Below are 24,263 nucleotides of genomic sequence, written 5' to 3' on the forward strand. Positions count from 1 at the left end.
CCCAGTATGTACTGCACCATCTGTACCAATGAATACCACGGTACAGGTGCAATCTTTACGTGACCAGATTAAAGAACTGGTGCAGGTTAGAGCTTCCCAATTCATCGATTCACTTGGGTTGAATTGATTCAAATCGATTCAATCTGGGGAAAAATTGGCCTCACTGAGTCATTGCTGGCCCAGCATCGTCATGGTCCAGAAACATCTCCACAATGGCAGGCTTCACAACACGCTGCTCTTGCTGGTGTTGGGCCTTCCTCTCTGCAGGGTCCTGCTTTTGCGGAAACAGAAAGTAGGCGGAACCTAGACGAAAACCTAGACTGCCTCTTCCTCACAGAAATCTGGCTAACATCGGACACAGACCCAAGAATTACAGAAGTCTGCCCAAAAGGATACAAAATTACAGTGACCTGCAGAGAGAAAAAAAGAGGAGGTGGATTAGCGATCTTACTCAAAGACTCCCTAACCTTAAACATATTGGAAAAAACTTCCACCCCTTACATGGACCTTTTAGCATGTCAAATCTCTTCCACCGCACTGAAAAACTCACTAAATTGCATGCTCTGTTATATAACACCAGGAAATTGGGCCATGATTAGATCCGAATTTGAAAACTTCATATACCAAAACTCTCTTACAGAAACACACAATCTTATCCTAGGAGACCTAAACCTTCATCTTGAAGACCATTCATCCAAGCCAGTAGACAATCTACTTTATTTCCTCAATGCCCTATCCTTCCAAATTTTAAACCCACAAACTACTCATGAGAAAGGACACCAACTGGACATTGCAGCCTTCATGACCCATCAAACATCTACTTCAGAAATTCAAACGTCTAATGGAACCTGGTCGCCATCCCTCTGGTTAGACCACTACACTTACACCTTCAACATCATCTGGACCAAAAACAAATCCAAACCAATATCCAAAATAGTAACCTACACATCACGCAAACGCATCGAGCCCGCCATTTTCTGGTCAAAAGTAGACGAAACAATCCAAGAAGATAACCCCAAAGACTTCATTTCACACTGGGGCTATTTGAGCAACAACATTCTTAATGAACAAGCCCCACTTCGAACCAAAACCAGAACATGCAGACGATCAGACCAATGGTTCGACGAAGAATTACTCCTACTCAAGAGACAATGTAGACGTCTGGAAAGAAAATGAAGAAAATCCAACCAAGATCACACGAAAACCGCCTGGAAAAAAATTAGCAAACTATACAAACTTCTATTAAAAGAAAAGAGAAAAAACATTACACCAACCTAATAGGCACGGAAACCCAAGACACCAAAAAACTATTCCAAATATTAAAAGATCTAACTAACACCATACCCTATTTGACCACTAACAATAACTCCTCCCCTTCAGCCTCCCTCCTAGCTGAACACTTCAAGAATAAAATTACAAACACCAGAGCTACTCTCATTAGTAACCCAACCCACCTACTCGAAGTCACAATACTCCCCACAGAAAATGAATCTTGTGCTGCAGACAGATCTTGGTCCCAATTCCCTAAGATACATTGGACCGAATTCAACAAACTCTACAATAAGTACAGCTACACATCATGTGAACTCAACCACTCCCCGCCATATCTCCTGTCATCAGCGAGCACTAAGTTCCGTACCTTACTCCTACACTGGATACAAACCATGTTCACAGATGGCATTTTCCCGAATGACCTCAGCGAAATCATCATCACCCCAATCTTAAAAGACCCAAAAGGACCAACAGACCTCTCATCCAACTACAGACCAATAGCCTCAATACCTCTATATATCAAACTAACAGAAGGATTAGTAGCCAAATTCCTCACCAACTATCTCGAGGACCATAACTTACTTCATCCCACGCAATCCGGCTTCAGAACTAACTTCAGCACAGAGACACTACTAGGCTCCCTTATCGACACAGCAAGACAACACCTCAGCATTGGAAAAAAAATGCTGCTCATACAGTTGGACCTGACGGCGGCATTTGACCTGGTAGACCATAACATCCTACTGCAAATCTTGGACTCAATAGGCATCTCAGATAAAGTATACTCATGGTTTGAAGGTTTCTTAAAATCCAGAACATACAAAATAAAATCAGACAAAGAAAAATCCAAACCTTGGTCCAACCCCTGCGGCGTTCCACAAGGGTCCCCACTGTCCCCTACTCTCTTCAACCTATATACGGCCTCTCTTGGCGTTTACCTGAACAAACAAGGCCTATCCTCTTATAGCTATGCTGATGACATCACCATCCTCATTCCTTTCGACCAACCAATGCTCTTAATGTCAGACACACTACAAGGAACTCTAGCTACAGTTACGACTTGGATGGAAGACCACAAACTGAAACTCAACCCAGACAAAACTAAATTCATCCTCCTAGAAAATAACAAATTCCCAACCATAACCAACTTAGAAATCAACTCTATTAACTACCCTTTGCAAACCACCCTAAAACTTCTAGGTATGACTATTGACAGAGGCTGCATCATGCAACCACAAATTAACAAAACAATACAGAAATCTTTCGCAGTTATGAGAAACCTTAGACAAGTCCGAAAATTCTTCGAAAAAACACAATTTCAGCTCCTAGTACAATCTCTAATCCTAAGTATCCTAGACTATTGCCACATCCTCTACCTCCCCTGCCCTGCAATAATAATTAAACAACTACAGACAATTCAGAATACAGCTCTGAGACTCATCTATTCATTGAAAAAACATGATCACATTACTGAGGCATTCATCAATTCTCATTGGCTTCCAATCCAGGAAAGAATACAATTTAAATTCTACTGTATACTATTTAAAACTATAAATGGAGACAGCCCAACCTACCTAAACGACCGCCTCATCCAAACCACCTCTACCAGGCATAGAAAAACACACACCCCATTCACTTACCCCCCAATCAAAGAAGTAAAACGGAAAAAACTATACAACGGACTACTGGCCACTCAGGCAGCGAAGATAGACAACCAAGTCTCCAACCTATTGACAACAACCCCAGACTACAAGATGTTCAGAAAGGAAATAAAAACTATACTCTGCAAGAAATCCCTTAATAAAGCTTAATACCATGATAAAGCTTAACCCCCCTCTTACCTTCCCCTCCCTAACCCCAGATCCTACTTTTCTCTCTCTTGGAAACCTTCTCTGATCTAACATTGTAACCCTTTTTCCATAACTCTTTTTGTAATCCGCTTTGAACCAAAAGGTAATGGCGGAATAGAAATCTGTAATGTAATGTAATGTAATGTAACCTGGTAGAGAGGAAGGCCTGACGCCAGCAAGAGCAGTGAGTTATGAATGATGTGTGTGTGTGTTTGGGGGGGGGGTGACAAAGAAAGAGAGCAAGTGAGGGACAGAGGGGAGGGGGAAGGGAAGAGAATAGAGGGAGTTATCAAAACTCAGGGGGCATGGATGGAGGGTGCCAAATATCGGGAGGGAGAGGAAAAATATGCCTTACTACAGAGCAGGCAGAGAAGGAGATGGCCTGGAGACAAGAGAGAGATTATATTAGACATTGGGGAAGAGTGGGAGAAGCTGAAGTCAAGGAGTGAGGAAAAAAAGAGCAATGCTGGGACAGGGGAGCTGGAAAAGAGAGAGAGAAATGAGGAGAGAAGATTGGTAAAGTTGATAAATTAACAAATGGAAAGAAAAAAGAGAGAGATGCTTGCCTTGGGATGAGAGGTATAGGAGGAGAAAAGGAACAGAGGGAGAAAAGCTGGACATAAGGAGAGGCAGGGCATAGGGGGAGGGATGGGGACACAGTGGATGGAAGAGGCAGATTGAGGGCAGATATATGAAAGGGAGAGAGGGGACAGATGCTGGGTGGAAAAAAAGAGAGTGAAGAGAATGATTAAAGCAGAAACGACAAAAGATAGAAAAAAAAATTTATGTTCCTTTATTGTAGCCATATTGATAAATGTTTTAAAAGAGAAAATGGAAATAAAGTAATCTTTTTATTAGACTAATTTTAATACATTTACACCAGGGAGGGGCCTAAGGACTTAATTGGCCCAGACATTTAAGGCCCCTCCCATAGGCACCTGGGCCAACCGGAATCTTAGGCCTCTCTCCCAGTGCATTCTGGGATGCACTGGGTGTAGCCTAAGATTCTGAATGGTCAGATCCCTTAGGCCACCTCCCGTGGGAGTAGCCTAAGATCTGGCCAATCAGAGTCTTAGGCCACTCCCAGTGCATCCCTTCTTCTGGGGTCTGTTCTGTAAAAATCACAAGGAATAGAAATGCCAGAGTGCATCCAAAATACTGTGTGATAAGAGTCGGAACGCAGCCAACACGGTCTAAGATCAGCAATTTGCAGCATGGTGGGTTCCCATACATTGAACTGAAGAAGGAGAGAGAACCATGGTTGTCTCCGCCATTGAGGTGTAATGAGTACCACAGTAGCCTGTTCTTGGCATAGTTTGAACAGAATCTTTCGGAGTAGAGGTACTGGAGGGAAAGCATATAAGAATTTGTCTGTCCAGTCTAGGAGAAAAGTATTGAACTCCAAGTGATTGGGAGTGCAGAAGACTGGAAGTTTGTGATTGTGAAGAGAAGCAAAGAGATCCACTTGTGGGGTCCCCCAATTGTTGAATATTTGACGTAGGCAGCTAAGTTGAGCGACCACTCGTGAGGCTGCAGAAGTCTGCTCAGCTTGTCTACTAAGATGTTCTGTTTTCCTGCAAGATAAACTGCTTTGAGAAATATGCTGTGAGAAATCACCCAGGAACAAATTTTAATTGATTCTTGGCAAAGTTGGCAAGACCCAATGCCTCCTTGTTCATGTAATACATGGCGTCTTGATTGTCCATTCGAATGAGTACTACTTGATTGAGGAGGCAAAATGAACATAAAATTATATGCAACATATATTAAAATAAAAGAAATGGGGGGGGGGGGTTTATAGTACTGACAAAATGTACGTGATTAATAGGGAAGTACACCAGGGAGTTAAAATACATTGAGATGAAAATAAAATGAAGGGGGAAAAACAAGAAGGGAGGAGAATTGCTTCTTAGGAAGGCATTTAATTGGTCATCAGTTATGTATTGCTCATAATGAGATAACTTTTCATCTAAGGATTTCTTATACAAGGTCATATAGAAATTGTAACTAAGAACCCTACTGGTTAACATGGTATTCTGGAATAATCTACCAAATTTTTCTAAGGTTCTTCCTTCTCTGCTTGGAGGAGTGTTAGCATAGTTTCTTGAACTGATAGCCTTTTTTAAGGCAGACTCCAAAAGTAATGACTGGTCCAACGATTTGTCAAAACTTGGGTACGATTGGACCCTGTATAATGTGTCCAGTTTGCATGGAACCACAGGAACCAAAAGAAGGATCTCCTAATTTTTGAACATAGTATCCTTCATTATTATGAAAAGGAAGCTTTAAGCAGTCATTAGGTGCTTGCTCATAATCTAATGCATCAAAGAGTTCTGCTCTAGGTTTGGACTATGACTCCATCTTAACTGGTAGACCTTGCCTCCTCTGATGAAATTAGTAAAAGAGAGGCTCTATGGCAGTGATCTCCTGCAAGGAGGTGGAAAAGTTGGGTCTGATGATATACCATAAGACTCTTCAACAGGAATGATGACACAAATCAGAATCATAGTCCTCGATATCCTGCCTCAGGGATGGGGAACGTTGAAAGTATCAAGGTGTATGTTGAGGTGGAGAAGAGTGTCAACTATGATGTCGAAGAGAGCATAGGAAGGATGTGTAAGAGGGATGCCCAGTCCCTTCTTCCGGAACCCTCAAAGCCTCCCCAGCCCTAAATGTCCATGGCAGGAAAAGTGCCAAGTTCCTCCTGCCACCACCACCCTGAGACATCCTCCGGCAGGAGGGATGCCCAGTCCCTCCTGCCGGAACCCCACCCCCACCCCCTAGAGACATTTCCTGGCAGGAGGAATGCTCAGTACCTCCTGTCATCTCTAAATTTCATCTGAACCTGTCTATAGTTCTTCATGTCTTCTTCCCAAGACCACATTCTCACCCTGCCAGGGAATGTCTCTAGGTGGTGGTAGGGTTCTGGCAGGAGGGACTGGGCATCCCTCCTGCAGGGGGGTAGCAGCAAGAGGAATTGGGCACTCCTCCTGCCATGGTTTCGGCAGGACGGATTGGGCATCCCTCCTACCGGGGGATGTCTTGGGGGGGACAGGTTCCCTGCCACAGCTGCTAAACTGATCACAGCAGGGAGATTCCCTTGTCACGATCAGCTCAGCAGCAACGCGATTCTCTAACCAGCGCCTGTGAATGTAAACGTGCTCTTGCTTATTATCTAGATCGGACAAAAACTCACAGAAAATCCACTCAGCTGTTCTTGTTATTTGATCCTAACAGACTTGGAGCTCCAGTTACCAAGAGGATAATGTCCACATATGGCTTGCGGACTGTATCTCTTTTTGCTATGCTCGGGCTGGTCTGCCGCTGGAACATTGTGTCACAGCCATGTGGAGGTAGTCCTCTGGAAACCCTTTGATGCAGCTGCTTTAGGCATCAAAGGTGCTTCAGCAACAACATCCTTTTTCACATGCACCTGTCTGGGCTGCACACTGGAGAGTGAGATTGTGGTTCCTCTTCCTCAACTTCTTTTTGGCTGGGACAGATTATATCACTGATGCCTTGTATAATCTTATGTGAGTTTTGGCAAAGGTGTCTGCGTATTCCATTTCTTTTCGCAGAATGCTCTGGATCAGACATTGGTTTGGTGATTCCACTTCCAAGGCTACTTTGGCTAGACTTCCCTTTCAGGGTCAGTTATGGTTTGGCAAAGGTCTGGACTAGAGAATGACATAGTGACTGTTACCAGCAACTAGCCACGGGTAATCCACAGGAATGGGGGAAAAAAAAACTGGTTGCGACATGGAGCAGTGAATGGCCTTGTCCCCACAGTAAAGTATGTGCCGCAAGTTGCCTCCCTTCGCACCCCTCCCAGGCAGCAGCCCTTCTCATGATCGCGTATCCAGCAGCCCCCTCTTGTAATCGTGGGTGCAGCAGCATCCCCTCTTGTGAGTCCAGCAGCCCCCCTCCCTCTTTATTGTGGGTCCAATAGTCCCCCCACCCTCACTCCCTTGCAATGGCGGGCGGCAAAAAAAAATCCCCAACAACAAACCCATGAGTGTCCTAGGTTGGCCCCTTCGCATCTCCTGGGATGGGCCTACTAGTCTTTTAGAAGCTTCCTGCATGCAGGGCTGCTCTGACCGGAACCTTCTTGCTGCCGAGTCCCTCCTTCTGATGTAACTTCCGTCGGAAGTTACATTGGAAGGAGGGACTCGGCAGCAAGAAGAGAAGGGAGCTGAAGGGAAGGAAGACAGTTGCTGGATCTGGTCTAGGGGGAAGGGAAGCAGGTGCTGGGCCCTTTTGGTGGGTGCAATTGAGCTGGAAGGGAGAGATGCCAGACCTGCACCTGGGTACTGAAGGAAGGGGATAGAGGTGTTGAACCTATGGGAAGGGGGCTAGAGGGAAGGGAGAGAGGTGTAGGACCTGCAGGGAAGAAGAGAGAGAAGAAAAGGGAAGGAGAAAAGCTGAACCAAGGGGATGAAGGAAGAGTGAGTGAAATATTGAACATAGTGGATGGAGGGAAAAAAGAGAGAGTATGAGAGACACATTGATGTAAGGGAGTAAGAGAGGGGAGAAGCTGGACACAGGGAGATATACAAAAAGAGGGGAGATAGTGAGCATGGATGGGAGCATAGGAACAGAGACAAAAAGGGGAATTCAGCATCTGCATGGGGGTGGTATATAGACACAGAGAAGTAATGCTTAACATGGGAGAGTATATGGACACAGAGAAGATGGTTAGACATGGGGGAGAATAAGAACGCAGAAGGAAGATGCTGGATAGGGGTGAGAATAGAGATATAGAGGAGTGATACTGTACACAGGAGGAGAGGACCATAAATGGTGAGATGATGAAGGCAGGGAGATGGGCACAGGGGAAATACTAGAAAGGGAAGAATAGGAGACAGAGAAGGGAGATGCTTGCTGAGCATGGGGGAAAACCATACACAGAGATGGAAGATGAATAGTGAGCATGGAGAAAGAAGATATGTCAAATAGTCAAGAGACCCTGGCAAGTGAGTTAAGAATAGACAGATGGAAACAGAAACTAGAGCCTGAGACCAATGTGATGTGAAGAATAAAATGACCAGACAACAAAATGTAGAAAAAAAAATTATGTTTTGTGATTAGAATATACAGTGGTACCTTGGATTACGAGCATAATCCATTCCAGGAGCATGCTCGTAATCCAAAATGCTCGTTTATCAAAGCGAGTTTCCCTATAGGAAATAATGGAAACTCGCTTTGATGCGTTCCCCCCCCTCCCCCCCTGAGAACTTGCTCCCCTTGAAGGCCCCCCCCCCTGTGATCTGGCACCCCCTGCACCCCCCCCCCCCGACATGATCCGGCACCCCCCCCCCCGCCGCTTCTTACCCTCATCTGGGCACCCCGAAGATCGGCCTCCTCGTCTGCTGGGCCTTGAGCATCTGAGCATGCTCAAGGCCTGCGAGTTCACATTCTGGATCCTGTCTATCAATGCGCAGCGGCGGCAAAGAAAGCTAACACGATGTTAGGCATGATAAAGAAGGGAATCACGAGTAGATCAAGGGAGGTCATCATGCCGCTTTATAGAGCAATGGTCAGACCACTCTTGGAATACTGTATCCAACACTGGTCTCCATACCTGAAGAAGGATATAACACTGCTGGAGAAGGTGCAGAGGCGAGCGACGAAGCTAGTAAAAGGTATGGAGAACTTGAGCTACAAAGATCACCTCAGAAAACTGGGATTATTCACCCTCGAGAAGAGAAGACTGAGAGGGGATCTGATAGGGACTTTTAAAATACTAAAAGGAATCGACAAAATGGAGCAAGCTCACTCACCAACAGGGGGAAAGGATGGTGAGCAAGAAACAACGTTATTCACATTGTCAAATGTGACTCAGACTCGGACAAGAGGTCATGGACTGAAGCTGAGAGGGGACACGGCCAGGAAAGTTCTGCTTCACACAGCGAGTGGTGTACGCCTGGAACTCTCTCCCGGAAGAGGTGGTGGAAGAAACCACCATTCTAGGATTTAAGGAAAAATTGGATGCACATCTTCTTGTAGGACGCATTGAGGGATACGATGACTAAGGTATTCGCCAGGGTATGCCTGGCTGAGCCTCTGCGTGTGCGGATCACCGGACTAGATGGACCCCAGGTCTGATCCGGTGCAGGCATTTCTTATGTTCTTAAATTATCCCTGTCAACCTCTAAGCAGCTTGTAGATGCAGGGGAGAAAAAAAAACAATTTGACGTATCTTTAGAGCACAAAATGAAGAGGTATAATAGGACTTAGTTGAAGAAGAAAAATCAATGGAAAACTGTTACTAGGTTACAAATTATATTGCAATGATAGAGCACATCAGATTGGAGGGAGGGAGGTTGCACTGTATGTTAAACAGGGAACTGAGTCAAACAAAATAAACATTCTGCATGAAACGTATAGCAGCATGAAATCCTTATGGATAGAAATTGTGTGTGTGAAGGGAAAGATTATACTGATAGAACTATACTACCATTTGCCAGGACAGAAAGACAGATAAAAGATAATTTGTTATATGATTTCAATTACTCCAAAATTAACTGGATAATTGTCATATCTGGGAGTGCTAAAATTTCCTAGATGTAATAAATGAATGCTTCTTGAAGCAACTGATCCAGGAACTGTCAAGAACATAAGAATTCCCATACTGGGACAGACCAAAGGTCCATCAAGCCCATTATCCTGTTTATAACAGTGACCAACCCAGGTCCCAAGTACCTAGCTAGATCCCAAGTAGTAAAGTATTTTATGCTGCTTATCCTAGGAATAAGCAGTGCATTTCCCCAAGCCATCTCAATAATGGCCCATATACTTGACTTTTAGAAAATTATTCACACCTTTTTTAAATCCTACTAAGCTGACAGATTTTGCCACATTCTCCAGAAATTGCATGTTGTGTGAAGAAATATTTTCTCCGGTTTGTTCTAAATCTATTACATAGTAGCTTCATCACATGCCCCCTAGTACTAGTATTTTTGTAAAGAGTAAACAAGTGATTCACTGCTACCCTTTCCTCTCCACTCAGTATTTTATAGACCTCTGTCATATCATTCCTGACAAAGTCTTCATGAAAGACTTCTAAAGAAATTAGAAAGCAATGGGATAGGAGGTAATGTCCTATTATGTATTAAGAACTGGTTGAAAGACAGAAAACAGAGTAGGTTTAAATGGTCAATATTCTGAGTGGAAAAGGGTAAATAGTGGGGTACCCCAGGGGTCTGTGCTGGGAATGCTGCTTTTTAACATATTTATTGATAATCTAGAGATAGAAATAACTAGTGAGATTATTAAATTTGCTAATGACACAATGTTGTTCAAAGTTGTTAAATCGCAAGAGGATTGTAAAAAATTGCAAGAGGATATTTAATGTGAGCAAGTGCAAAGTGATGCATGGGGGAAAGAGGAACCCGAACTATAGTTATGTGATGCTGGGTTCTATGTTAGGAATCACTGCCCAGGAAAAGGATCTAGGTGTCATTGTGGGATCTTTTAGAGAGAGAAAGAGATAATGGTTACTGTGAATGGGCAGACAAGATGGGCCATTTGATATTTGATATGTTGGGCCATTTGATATGTTGTTGAAATCCTCAGCTCAATGTGCTTTGGCAGCTAAGAAACCAAATAGAATGTTAGGAATTATCAGGAAAGGAATGGAAACCAAAGATGAAAATATTATAATGTCCTTGTTTTGCTCTATGGTATGGCCAAACCTTGGATACTGTGTACAATTCTGGTTACCGTATCTCAAAAAAGATGTAGCGGAATTTGAAAAGATACAGAGAAGAGCGATGAAAATGATAAAAGGGATGAGACAACTTCTCTATGAGGAAAGGCTAAAGTGGCTAGGACTCCAGCTTGGAGAAGAGATGGCTCAAGGATGATATGATAGATGTCTATAAAATACTAAGGGGAGTGGAAAGGGTAGATGTGAATCACTTGTTCACTCTTTCCAAAAATACTAGGACTAGGACTAAATAATAGATTTAGAACAAACTGGAGAAAATATTTCTTCATACAATATGTAATAGGAGTGTGTGGTGCAGTGGTTGGATCTACAGCCTCAGCACCCTGGGGTTGTGGGTTCAAACCCCGCACTGCTCCTTGTGACCCTGGGCAAGTCACTTAATCCTCCATAGCCCCAGGTACGTTAGATAGATTGTGAGCCCACCGGGACAGAGAGGGAAAATGCTTGAGTACCTGATTGTAAAAAACCGCTTAGATAACCTTGATAGGCGGTATATAAAATCCTAATAAACTTGAAACTTGTAATTAAACTCTGGAATTTGTTGCTGGAGAATGTGGTGAAATCAGTAAGCTTAGCATGGTTTAAAAAATGTTTGGATAGTTTCCTAAAAGAGAAGTTCATGGGCCATTATTGAGATGGCTTGGGGAAAATCCACAGCTTATTCCTAGGATAAGCAGCATAACATCTGTTTTACTGTTTGGAATCTAGCTAAGTACTTGGGACCTGGGTTAGCCATTGTTTGAAAGAGAATTCTGGGCTTGATGAAACTTTGGTCTGTCCCAGTATGGCAATTCTTATGTTAATCTGGATTGGTCTGGAGGGGGACAAGAACAGAAAATTTGTAGAAAAAACTGTTAGCCTTTTGCTGTTAGACTAATCGATAAAGAAAAGTAGTCATTTTTATTCCTTTATAGAATATGATCCTACCAGGCACCCTCTGGGTGCCTCTTTATAGGTACATACATAGTCATAGAATTACTTCCATCATGGCTAGATGTTTATAAGAAAAAATGCTGATTCAAGGAAAAATGTTTAAACTGCATTTATTTCAAGTACTATATCTGATTTTTTTATTTTGGTCTTCTCCTCTTAGGTAATGAAATCACTCAAATTGATGGACTCGAAAGTTTATATTGTTTGCAAGAACTTGTATTGGATCACAACCGCATTAAAGTTATTAATGAATCTTCCTTTGTCAAACAAAGCTGCCTTTTGGAGCTTCATTTAGAGGAAAACAGAATACGAGAGTTAAATAATCTGCAACCTTTGATAAAGCTGAAAAAACTATTTATTGGGTATAATAAAATCCAGGTACTTTATTATGAATCATTTGTATTAAATACATTTAAATTACTGTATCACATTTTAGCAAGCATTGGGTTGTCTATTTTCTTTTTGAGCAGGGACATGCACTGCTTTACAATTTCACTGTCAGGTCCACTATGGTACTGTAATAGAAAATGCTGAGCAAATTGAAAACTAGCTGCATATACTTCCAGTCTCTTTACATCTACTTAAACACTAGTGGTAACAACTGGAAAGAACAGGCCAGGGAATAAGCTGATAAGGCCACTGCACTTTTCAAAAATAACATTAGTCAGTGGTCTTCATTGCAAGGCCCATGAGCCAATGGCAGCCCACATAGACCTTCTGGGCAACTCGCGCACCTATGCAAAATCCTCCCCCCCCCCCCCCTCAGTAAGATCTAGTGCTTCCTCACCGTTCTCATTCCTAGTAGCACTGCTCTAACACTTCGGCCTGCTGGCAGCGTGAGTGAAATAAACACATTGCCTTTGGCGACCTGGAAGCTTTTGATCGGCTACTGCTTCCTGTCCCCGCATAGGCAGGAAACAGGAGCAGAGAGAAAGCTTCCGAGATATCAAAGGCAGCATGTTTACTTTACTCATGCTGCCACCATCCTGAAGAGTTACAGCAATGCCACTGGGAAGAACGGTGAACAAACACTGGATCCTGTGTGGAGGAGGGAATGGAATAGCATAGGGAGGGTAAGAGAGATGCTGGACTGCAAGGATGGAGAGGAAAGGGAAGGAAATATGTTAGACCTCCAGGGGCAGTAAGGGAAGGAGCAGATAGAGATGCTAGACCACAGGAAAGGGGGAAGGGAAGGAGAGATGTGTCAGATCAGGAAAAGGAAGAAAGAGAGAGGAATTCCAGACTAAAGCAGAGTGATGGGAAGTGAAAGACAGAGAGGTGAAAGGAAGGAGGGGAGATAGGACAGAGGACGGTATTGGGGTTCAAGAGGGGATTAGATGATTTCTTGAAGAAAAAGGGGATAGAAGGGTATAGATAGAGGATTACTATACAGGTCCTGGACCTGATGGGCCGCCGCGTGAGTGGGCTGCTAGGCATGATGGACCTCTGGTCTGACCCAGCAGAGGCACTGCTTATGTTCTTATCTTCTTATTTTCATATGGCTCTTCTGCATCTGTGGACGATTTGGGATCCTTGACATGGTCTGGTAGTCAGCAGGCAGGAGTGGCAGCAGATCATTGTGATGACCCCTCAAGTGTATCACCTTTCAAATCAGCTTCCATTTTCCATGTCATTTCTGACATCCTCTCTACATTGAAGCTTGATACCCAGCAACCCTCCACCAGTGCAGTGCTCTTTAGTCACTGACCAGTGATGTCTTGTAGGAAACAGCCCCCTATCTGTATTGTAGTACATTAAACGAGGTGTAGAGGCTTCCTGGGCAGAGTCCCAGGCTGTTTCGCCTGATGAAATTTATAGAGCAGCTACTTGGGCTACTCTTTACACTTTTACAAAGTTCTACTGAGTGGATGAGGCGGCTCGAGAGGATGCCACATTTGGGTCCTCAGTTCTGCAATCAGGCTCATCTGTCCCTCCCTAGACATCCGACACTGCTTTGGCATGTTAGCTATAGTACAGGTTCCTGTGTATATGTAGCATAACAAAAGATTAGGTTCTTACTTGGATAATAATGTTTCTGTTAATATACACAGGAGTCTGTACTGCCCACCCTGTGCAGTCTTTTGATTCGGCCAATTTTTGCCTCGGACGTTGCTAGCGTTCTTCTCAGGACCTCTTCTACTGTATCTAAGATTAAGCAGAGACATTGCTACAGGAACAGGGGGTTTCCTATTCCCTTTGGAGGGTTTCTCTAGCCCCTACTAGTACCATTTTTCAGGTTGGTTCCTAGCTACTCGTATGCATAATTTATTGTTCAATGTTTGCCTGTTAAATGTTTATTGATCATTGTTCTATTTTCTAAGTTTCAAAGCAGAACAGAATATGGTTTGTTGCCGGGGAAGCTCCTCGTGCCCCTCCTTCTCTTTTCTTCTGTTTCAGTAGAGTTTGATTGCTTTGGTATCAACTGAAGAGGGAGCTGTTTTCCACTGCAGAAGGGGAGGATTTCAAGATCTTAAAGTAACACCCTTCTGCAATTCATGGCTAACGGGAATCAACAGCTATAATACAGACTCCTGTGTACTGTATATTAACAGACACAAGATTATCCAGGTAAGGACCTAATCTTTCTTTACCATACCTTCCAGCAACTCGTTCCAGAGCATAATTATTCTTTGCATGGAACTACATTTCTTCCTGTTTATTTTAAAGGAATTTCCACTAACTTCATTGAGTGTTCTTAGTCTTCATAATTTTTGAAAGAGTAGAAAAATCGATTCACTTTTACCTGCTTAATAACACTCAGGATTTGGTAAACCAATCATATCTCCCCTCAGCTATCTCTTTTCCAAACTGAAGATCCCTAAGATCTTTAGCCTTTCCTCATATGAGAGGAGTTCCATCCACTTTATCATTTTGGTTGCTTTACTTTGAACCTTTTCTAATCCTCTATAATAAAATCCTAAGTGCGCATGCACACTTACAATGCCGTGATCCCTGTCATCATGATGTGTGCTTCTGTGCAGCACATGCACACTGCCTGCCTGCTGCCGCACATGCGCACTGCCTGCCTTCTGCCCTGATCTCTGATGCCAGCTGACTTCCTGCGCTGCTGCAGGACCAGCAAACGCAGCAGCCGCGGTTTCATCTTGCAGCCGCGGGGCATTTGCTAGGCCGCACCACTTCAATAATGCGAGGTGGGTCGGCCTAGCAGAAGCTCCGAGGCTGCCCAGGCTAGTGGATCCTGGACAGGGAGAGCAGGAAAAGGAGAAGTGGTACTACTGGACAGGGGGAGCAGGAAAGGAGTGCTGCTGGACAGGGGGGGGGAGGTAAAAGGAAAGGAGAAGGCCTGCTGCTGGACAGGGGGGAGGTATAAAGAAGGGAGAAGGCCTGCTGCTGGACAGGGGGAGCAGTGAAGGGGTGCTGCTGGATAGGTATTGATGGACAGGGGGAGTAGGGAAGAGGTGCTGCTGGACAAGGGGGAGGTTAAACGAAGGGAGAAGAGCTACTGCTGGACAGGGGGAGCAGGCAAGGGGTGGTGGACAGCTGAGGAAAGAGAGAGACAAAGAAAGAAAAACAGACAGACAGCGGCCAAAGAGAGAGAGAGGAAGACACACACATCTATTCTAGCACCCGTTAATGTAACAGGCTTAAAGACTAGTTATGCTATATCTTTTTTGAGATACAGTGACCAGAACTGAACATAAAACTCAAGGTGAGGTTGCACCATTGCATGATACAGAGGCATTATAATATTATTGATCTTATAAAAACATTATGGCAGATAAAGGCCAAATGACCCATCTAGTCTGCCCATCCACAGCATCCACTATCTCCTCCTCTCCATAAGAGATCCCACATGCCTGTTCCACACTTTCTTGAATTCAGACAGTCTTTGTTTCCACCACCTCTACTGGGAGACTATTCCATGCATCTACCACCGTTTCTGTAAAAAAGTATTTCCTTAGATTACACTGGAGCCTATCACCTCTTAGCTTCATCTCATGCCATCTCATCCTGGAGTTTCATTTCAATTGAAAGAGACTGGCTTCATGCCTATTTATGCTACATAGATATTTAAATGTCTCTATTATATTTCCCCTCTTCCGCCTTTCCTCCAAAGTATACATATTAAGATCTTTAAGTCTGTCCCCATACACCTTATGACAAAGAACACCGACCATTTTAGTAACCCTCCTCTGGACTGATTCCATCCTGTTTATATCCAAAAAGGTAGGGCAGCAGTCATGGGAATGGCCTTTGCTATCTGGATCATTCGGAGTCTTAGGCCACTCCCAGGGCATTCCAAGATGCACCTGGAAGGAGGCTTAAGGCCCTGATTTTATATCTTTTTGAAGGTACAGTCTCCAGTATTGTATACAATATTTTAAATGAAGTCTCGCCAGAGTCTTATACAAGGGCATCAATACCTCCTTTTTCCTATTAGCCTCTCTAAAGATGGCCAAAGCTATTTCTTGCAGGTATGTCATGCATCCCTTTCCTCCATGCAATCTTCATTGCCCATTGCCCTCTGTCACCTTCCACTCAAACAGTTCCACACCTAGCAGTGCTTCCCGACTTACAATTCAAATTGATTCACCGATTCACTTTGGGTGAATCGATTCGTGGTTTTTGGGGTTTTGTTTTGTTTGTTTTTTTTAAATCAGCCTTGCCAATTCGGTGGGGTCAGTCAGGAAGTGCATGAGACTATGCCAATAGTTTTCAGTGCAAGACCCGTGCACCTGTCCGGAGCTCTATTCCACCCCCCACGGGATCCGGTTCTTACTTACCCTGCTAGCTCCCCAACAGCACTGCACGTGTTCACCATCGAGGCCATGAGCAGCGTTACAAGCACGCTGCCTTCATGAGTCCCATAAGCTTTTCCTCTGTTACAGCGGCCAACCATGGAGAAGGCTGCATTTTGAGTGTTAGGGCAGGGTTTGGTTTCCTGGCACGGTTTACGCGCTGTGGAAGTTGGTATTTGTGTGCTGTGCAGAGCGAGGAGCAGGTTCGGGTAGGGCGGAACAGCAGCTAATGGAGAGATCAGTGTTCCACTGACAACTGTCATAGGGTCAGAATGCATGAAAGACTTACCATGTTGTGCATCTTTGGAAAAATTCTCACCTATGCAAGGACAGGAAACTGTAGCTGGGTCATAGGTTTCCAGAGCCGCTGAAGGCATCATGTTTGCTTCACTTGTGCTGCTTGCGCGACCCCAAGAGTGAAAGCGCAGCGAGCAAGTAGAGGATCCCGCAGGAGATGGGAGAATAGAGTTCTGGACGGGTGAGCATGCCCAGATGAGTGGGACAGGCTGGAGGGAGAGAGATTGACCAGTGGGGAGCTAGTCAGAGAAACTGCTAGAGTTTGGTTGGGGGAAGAGGAAATGTTAAAAAGAGACAGCAAGAGAAACTAGTAAGAACATGACGGGAACAAAGAGCAGAATACTGGGTAAAAATCTGGATCTTTTGCTTCCTTGAAGATGATGAAGGATCCAACTGGGAGAGAGGTGGTGAATAATGGGATTTAGGGAGAGAAGGAACAGAAAGGTAGAGAAGTTGGACACAATGGATGGTGTGGAGAGGGGGTGGGGGATAGAGATACTGGATAGGAGGGTAGTTGGGAAGAGAAAGGGAGAGCTGGTGGACCCTGGGGTGGTGGGGAAGAAGGAAGAGATGCTGGATGAAAGGGTAGTTGAGAAGAGATGGTGGATCTGGGGATGGTGGGGTCTAGCGCTGCAGCTGCGGGGATGGAGATGAAAAAAGGAAAGATGCCAGACCTCCATGGGAGGGAAGGGGAGGACAGAGATTGAAGATGGATGGTTAGCACGGAGAAAAAAAAAAGAAGGAGACCCTGGCCAGCGAGTTATCGGAAGACAACCAGAGCTTGGGACCAACATGATTTCAATAATGACCAGACAACAAAAGGTAGAAATAATTTTATTTTCTGTTTTGTGATTACAATATGTCAGATTTGAAATGTGTATCCTGCCATGGCTGGTGTTAGACAGCGAGTGTAAACTAGGATTTAACAGAGAGAGGAAAAGTCTTTTTTGTTTGTTTATTTTGTTTACATCACAGTGCCAGTGTGGTTAGGAGAAGACAAAGGGGGTGAAGAGGCTATAAAAGGGGTGAAGAGGCTATAAAATAAACCCACCAGGATGTCTGAGAAAAAAAAAACCAAAAACCCAATTGGGTAGGAAAATCGAATTGAAAAATCAATTCAATAGACTGAATTGAATCGAAATTTTTTTCCTGAATCGGGCAGCACTGACACCTAGTCTGTTACTTTGGGGCCCATACCAAGGGCACTCAGTTTATTTATTAGATGCTTGTGTGGAAAATTGTCAAAGGTTTTGCTAAAATCTAAATACACCACATCAGTGGCGTACTAAGGGGGGGGCAGCCTTAGGGGGGGTACACAGCCGGCCAGGTCCCCTTACCTTCGTGGCGCTTTTCCCCCCGCCCGCCCACCCGCCCGATCAACCAACCAACCGACAACAGGCCCGGTCCGACAAATCTCCCTGCCCTATGGCCGCGAGTCTAAATTACCTTCTTACAGCAGCTGGAGCATTGAAGCTGCATGTGGCTGCTGTAAATGTCATCTCTGACGCAACCGGAAGTTGTATCAGAGACGACCTGTATGGCAGCCATATGCAACTACAATGCTCCGGCTGCTGTAAGAAGGTAATTTAGACTCGCGGCCACAGGGCAGGGAAGTTTGTCAGACCAGGCCTGTTGTTTGGCGGGCAGGCGGGCGGGGTGGGGGGGAAGCACCACGAAGGTAAGGGGCAGAGAGGGAGAAAGGGAGGAAAGGTGGAGTGGAGAGGAAAAGACGCTTAAGGGAAATGGTAAAAACAGAGGAGAGAGAAGGATGCTGAAAGCACATGGGGAAGACAGGGGGGAGAAGGACGCTGAAAGGACATGGGGAAGAAAGAGGGGGGAGAAGGATGTTGAAAGCACATGGGGAAGACAGAGGGGGGATAAGGACACTGAAAGCACATGGGGAAGACAGAGGGGGGAGAAGGACGCTGAAAGGACATGGGGAAGAAAGAGGGGGGAGAAGGATGCTGAAAGCACACGGGGAAGACAGAGGGGGAGAAGGACGCTGACAGGACATGGGGAAGACGGGGGGAGAAGGACGCTGAAAGGAAATGGGGAAGAGAGAGTGGGGAGAAGATGCTGAAGGGAAATGGGGAAGAGAGAGTGGGGAAAAGACGCTGAAGGGAAATGGGGAAGAGAGAGTGGGGAGAAGACGCTGGCAAGGAAGAAGACAGAGATGCCAGACTATGGGGGGAGTGGAGGGAAGAATATGGGTGCCCGACCAATTTGGAAGGGGGAGAAAGGGAGAGGCACAGTAACAGAGCAAATAGAAGACGCAGAGAGAAGAGAGACAGTGGATGGAAGGAATTGATTGAGAACATGAGGAAAGCAGAAACCAGGCAACAAAGGTAGAAAAAAAATTATATTTCTTTTTTTTTTTTTTTTTGCTTCAGGATAAAGTAGTATATTAATTGTGTTGATAAAAATTTATAAACAAAGCCCTGCCAGCTGAACACCTCTTTCTCCAGTTCAGCAGCCAGAACTTTGATTTATAAGGAAGGAATAAGCTAAATATTGCAGTACTGAGGCTGGCATGGATGCTGCGGGGATGGTGACGGGGCGGTGAATGGGATGGCGGTAAAGGGGACGGTGAAGTGACGGGGACAGATTTTTTCCCCGTGTTATTCTCTAGTGCTCACATCAAAATCTTCCCTCTGACTCAACTTCCTATTTACGCTTTTGACTGAGCACCGCGTTGCCAATCTGAAGTTCTATTGATGCCAGGGGTAGAAGGAGGCCCGTTGCCGATCTTAAGTGTCATTGCGCTGGGGGGGGGGAGGTTGCAGACTTTGTTGCTAAAATTGGAAAGGTGAGGAAAGGAGAAAGATGGGCCTGTGGTGGATGGAGAGATTGAGAGAAGGGGACAGATGATGGAAGTGGGGAGAAAGGGGAGAGAGAAGAGGACAGATGATGGAAGTAGGGAGAAGGGGCAGATGATGGAAGTTGGGAGAGAGAAGAGGGCAGATGATGGGGGAAAAGGATTGAGTTAGGGAAATACTGGAGGGGGTAAGGAAAAGAGGTGGCGAGCTGTAGGTAGACAGTAAAAAAGGAAATTGATGAGAGGGTAGTAAGAACGTAATCTAGATGGATGCAGAAAATAAATTCAAAAGGAAAATGAGGGAAGAAAGGGATTGCAGAAGAGAGGTGTGGGAGAGGGAAGGAGAGGAGAGAGATGCCAGACCAATTGGAGTGAAAGGAGAGATGAAAGGGGGAGGCATACAGTTTCTGGAAGGGGCATAGAAGGAGAGAAGATGCCATATAGGGAGGGGCAGAGAGATGGCAGACAGTGGATGGAAGGAAGACAGTAACAAGAAGATGAGGAAAGCAGAAACCAGAGAAGACAAAGGTAGAACAAAAATTTTCTATTTATTTATTGCTTTAGGAGACATGTGTCACTGTTTCTATGGTGTTGCATTTTATGCAGAGTCCAGCTTCTTGCTGGTTCAATTTAACCTTTGTCTATGTATTTCTATTTTATCCCCCCTTTTACAAAACTGTGGAGCATTTTTTAGCGCCAGCCGTGGTGGTAGCAGCTCTGATGCTCAGAATTCTATGAGCATCAGAGCTGTTACCACTCTGGCTAAAATCCACACTACAGTTTTGTAAAAGGGGGAGGGGTTAGTTTGTGATGACATATTCCATACTAGGCAAAGGTGTTTTCTGTGTTCTGTGTGTTCGAAAGACATGGTTTTGTGTTAGGATTGACGGTGTAGGATTGATCTGTACTAGTCTGGCTTGATTAGTTTTACAATGGGTGTATTGATGTACTGCTCACTGCAATATGTAAGATGCTGTCTTTTCCTAGGTACTCATGTGTGACGTGTGGCTTGTTACTAAAAATCATCTTTTTCGTACAGATGGGGGAGGGATGCCAAAAAATGATGGGCCCCGGGTGTCACATATGCTAGGTACGCCACTGCACCACATCTAGATCTTTCTCTCTATATAGTTCTCTGGTCACCTCAGTCAAAGAAATTGTTCAGATTTGTCTGACAAGGTCTGCATCTAGTGAATCCATGTTGCCTTGGGTCCTGTAATCCACTGGATTCCAGATATGTCATTATTCTCGGTCTTAAAAGTGTTTCTATTAATTTACTTACCACAGAAGTCAAACTAACCGGCTTGTAGTTCCCTATTCCTTCTTTACCTCCACTTTTGTGGAGAGGGACCACATCTGCCCTTCTCCAGTCCTCCGATACCACTCCCAGTTCTAGAGAAGTATTGAAAAGGTTAGCTAGCGGAGCTGCCAGAACTTCTCTAAATTCCTTCAGTACTCTTGAATGTACACCATCTAGCCCCATTGCTTTGTTCACTTTTAGTTTAGCTAGTTCTTTATAAACACAATCCTCTGAAAATTGATCAGAGTCTATAACACCTCCAGCCCTATTTGTGCTTGTCTTCTGGGGTCCCACTCTCGGCACTTCAGCTGTGAACACAGAACAGAAATATTTTTATCCCAGGACAAGCAGGCAGCATATTCTCAACAGGTGGGTGACGTCACCGACGAAGCCCCGCAGCGGACAGACTCGCAAGCAGACTTGCTTGAAGATCTTTGTAAGAGCTTACAAGTGCTGCACTGCGCATGCGCGAGTGACTTCCCACTTAAGTCAGGGTGCGCGTTTCCTGTGAGGTACCTCAGTTCAACATTTTCCGCAGAGCCGAGAAGTCCTCTTCACTTCAGCTCTGCAGCTACTTCATTGCCTTCTCGTACCGCGGTTTTGTTATTTTTCTCAGTCACTGTGCCGGCGTGTCTTTCTCGTTTTCTTTAAAAAAAAAAAAAGTTTTTTTATTGTTTCTTTTTGGCCAGCGGCCTTTCGGCCTAGGCCTGGCTGCTGAACCTCATTCTTTCGTCAGTCTTTATTTTTTCTATGTCCCGGCCTCTTACTGGTTTCAAAAAGTGTAGCCAGTGCGGCAAGGTTATTTCTCTCACTGAACCTCATCATCAGTGTATTGTTTGCCTGGGTTCTGAACATTGCCCCGACGCTTGTTCGCGCTGTGCTGCCCTTCAACCTCGAGCCCTTCGCAGACGCCGTGCTAAACTACTTCAACTATTTGGCACTATAGAGCAGTCTGCTGAGAGGGTCTTGACCTCGGCTTTGGGGACGGCCTTGACTTCCAAGACCTCGACCCCGACACCCGTGGTTTCCTCGACCAAGGCCTCAACCTCGACAACTTCGGTCTCGAAGGCCTCGCCTGTAGTCCCTTCTAAATCTTCATCTGTGGGTAAGTCTCCTGTTTCTCCTTCAGGTACCCTTCCTAAGAAGCCTTCAGAGTCTCAGGCATCCCAGGCCGTGCCTACGGTCCTGCCAGCCTCTTCGAGACCTCCAGCTAAGCGTGCCTCCAAACATAGAGAATACTCAACCTCGAGGTCGCCCTCTTTGGAGCACACTGCTGCACCTTCGAGACCTGATCCCTTCGTCTTGGTGCCTGTGTTCGAGGACATTTTGAAAGCCATTCTGACAACTCAGATTTCCTCGGTCATGGCTCATCTCCTCCCGGCCTCGACCCTGCTTCCTACAAGCCAGCCTGAGCCTCCTGTTGAAGCACCTCGAGGCAAGCCTCAGAAGTCTCGTCACTTATCATCCAGTGACTCCTCGCCTCCTCCTGGGACACGGTCTCCTGAACATCGCTCGAGGCATTCGAGGCATCTTGCTTCCAAGCGAAGTCAGGAGTCTTTTCTTAAGCAGAAGACCTCTCCTCCTCCGGATACTGAGACTTCTCTGCCTCGTTTATCAAAGGCTGTCGAGACTTCTTCAAAACCTAAACATAGGTCTCGCAAAGCTTTCATATCGGCTGCTTTTCCTCGAAGTCCATCCAGGTCGAAGACTCCTCCATCGAGACCGCTTCCGAGGGAGCCTTCTCCTCCTGCCTCAATCCACTCTGTTCCTCGGACCCTGGTGACTTCGCCATCAAGGCTTCTTAAGCGCAAGCATTCTCTGACTCCTCCCGTCATAGGTAGTGGAGCTTCTTCGGTGACTATGCGGCTGGATTCTGAGCCTCTTTCTCAATATTCCAGAGAGGCTTCTCCTTCCTATTCGGTGGCTCCTAAGTCTCGCCCTCCTTCTCCTGAGGGTTCTTCTGCCTCGAAATCTGCCTCATTTGCAAAATTTGTCATTGACATGGGGAAAGCTCTTCAGCTGGATCTCCACTCTGATTCCAAGTACATTCCTGAGTACTTGGCCGACATGGAGTTGCCTCATCCACCCAAGGAGACCTTGAGGCTTCCTATGACTCCTGTTTTAAGGCAAACTTTTTTCAGGAATATGGAAACTCCTTATTCCATTACAGTCATTCCATCTAAGCTGGAACCAAGGTATCGCACCGTACCTTGTAAGGGATTTGAGAAATCTCAATTGTCTCACCAGTCCTTGGTTGTGAAATCTTCATTAAAGAAAGCTCAATCTTCTAAGCTCTATGCTGCGGTCCCTCTTGATGGGAAACCCCTGTCTGCCCATCCTGTGGTTTCCTGCTTCATGAAAGGACTTTTTAATGTACATCCACTGCTCAAACCACCTCCAGTGGTCTGGGATCTCAATATTGTCCTGGCTCAATTGATGAAGTCTCCAATTGAACTAATTGATAAGGCTCATCTCAAGTATCTTATTTGGAAAGTGGTTTTTCTGATTGCCCTCACGTCTGCTCGAAGAGTCAGTGAGTTGCAAGCCTTGGTTGTAGATTCACTTTTCACAGTTTTCCACCATGACAAAGTGGTCCTCCGTACTCATCCAAAATTCTTGCCTAGTTGTTTCTGAATTTCCCATCTTCCAGTATTTTTTCCAAAGTCTCATTCTCACCCTGGAGAAGTGGCACTCCATACTTTGGACTGTAAACGTGCCTTGGCTTTCTACTTGCAATGCACTCAACCTCACAGAACAGCCCCGCAAATTTTCATCTCCTTCAATCCAAATAAGTTGGGGCATCCTGTCTCGAAGCGAACCATATCCAATTGGATGGCTACTTGCATCTCTTTCTGCTATGCAGGGTCGAGTCACGGGCCACAGAGATAGAGTTATGGCGGCGTCTGTAGCTTTCCTCAGATCAACTCCTATTGAGGAAATCTGCAAGGCTGCCACTTGGGCCTCAGTTCATACATTCACCTCTCATTACTGTCTGGATACTTTCTCCAGAAGGGATGGCCATTTTGGCCAGTCTGTTATACAAAATCTCTTTTCTTAAATTGCCAACTCTCCCTCCATCCTATTATGCTTAGCTTGTCCTGGGATAAAGCACAGTTACTTACCATAACAGTTGTTATCCAGGGACAGCAGGCAGATATTCTCACAACCCCTGATTGGCTTCTTAGCTATCTATCTGAACTGAGGTACCTCACAGGAGACGCATGCCCTAACTCGGGTAGGAAGGCACTCGCGCATGCGCAGTTCAGCACTCGTAAGCTCATACAAAGATCTTCAAGCAAATCTGCTT

General features: G+C 45.1%; 1 protein-coding gene across 3 annotated transcripts in view; it reads left to right on the forward strand.

The window, feature by feature from the left end:
* The window catches only part of LRRC9 (leucine rich repeat containing 9), a 584,298-nt gene that overhangs the window by 463,196 nt on the left and 96,839 nt on the right, over positions 1 to 24,263 (forward strand). For all 3 annotated transcript variants that reach the window (XM_033952892.1, XM_033952893.1, XM_033952894.1), the window contains exon 30: positions 11,945 to 12,162. In XM_033952892.1, coding sequence (XP_033808783.1) covers positions 11,945 to 12,162 — 218 coding nt within the window. The remainder of the gene's footprint in view (positions 1 to 11,944; positions 12,163 to 24,263) is intronic.

This window comes from Geotrypetes seraphini, chromosome 7 (genome assembly GCF_902459505.1).
Source record: "Geotrypetes seraphini chromosome 7, aGeoSer1.1, whole genome shotgun sequence".
NCBI classification, from domain to species: domain Eukaryota; kingdom Metazoa; phylum Chordata; class Amphibia; order Gymnophiona; family Dermophiidae; genus Geotrypetes; species Geotrypetes seraphini.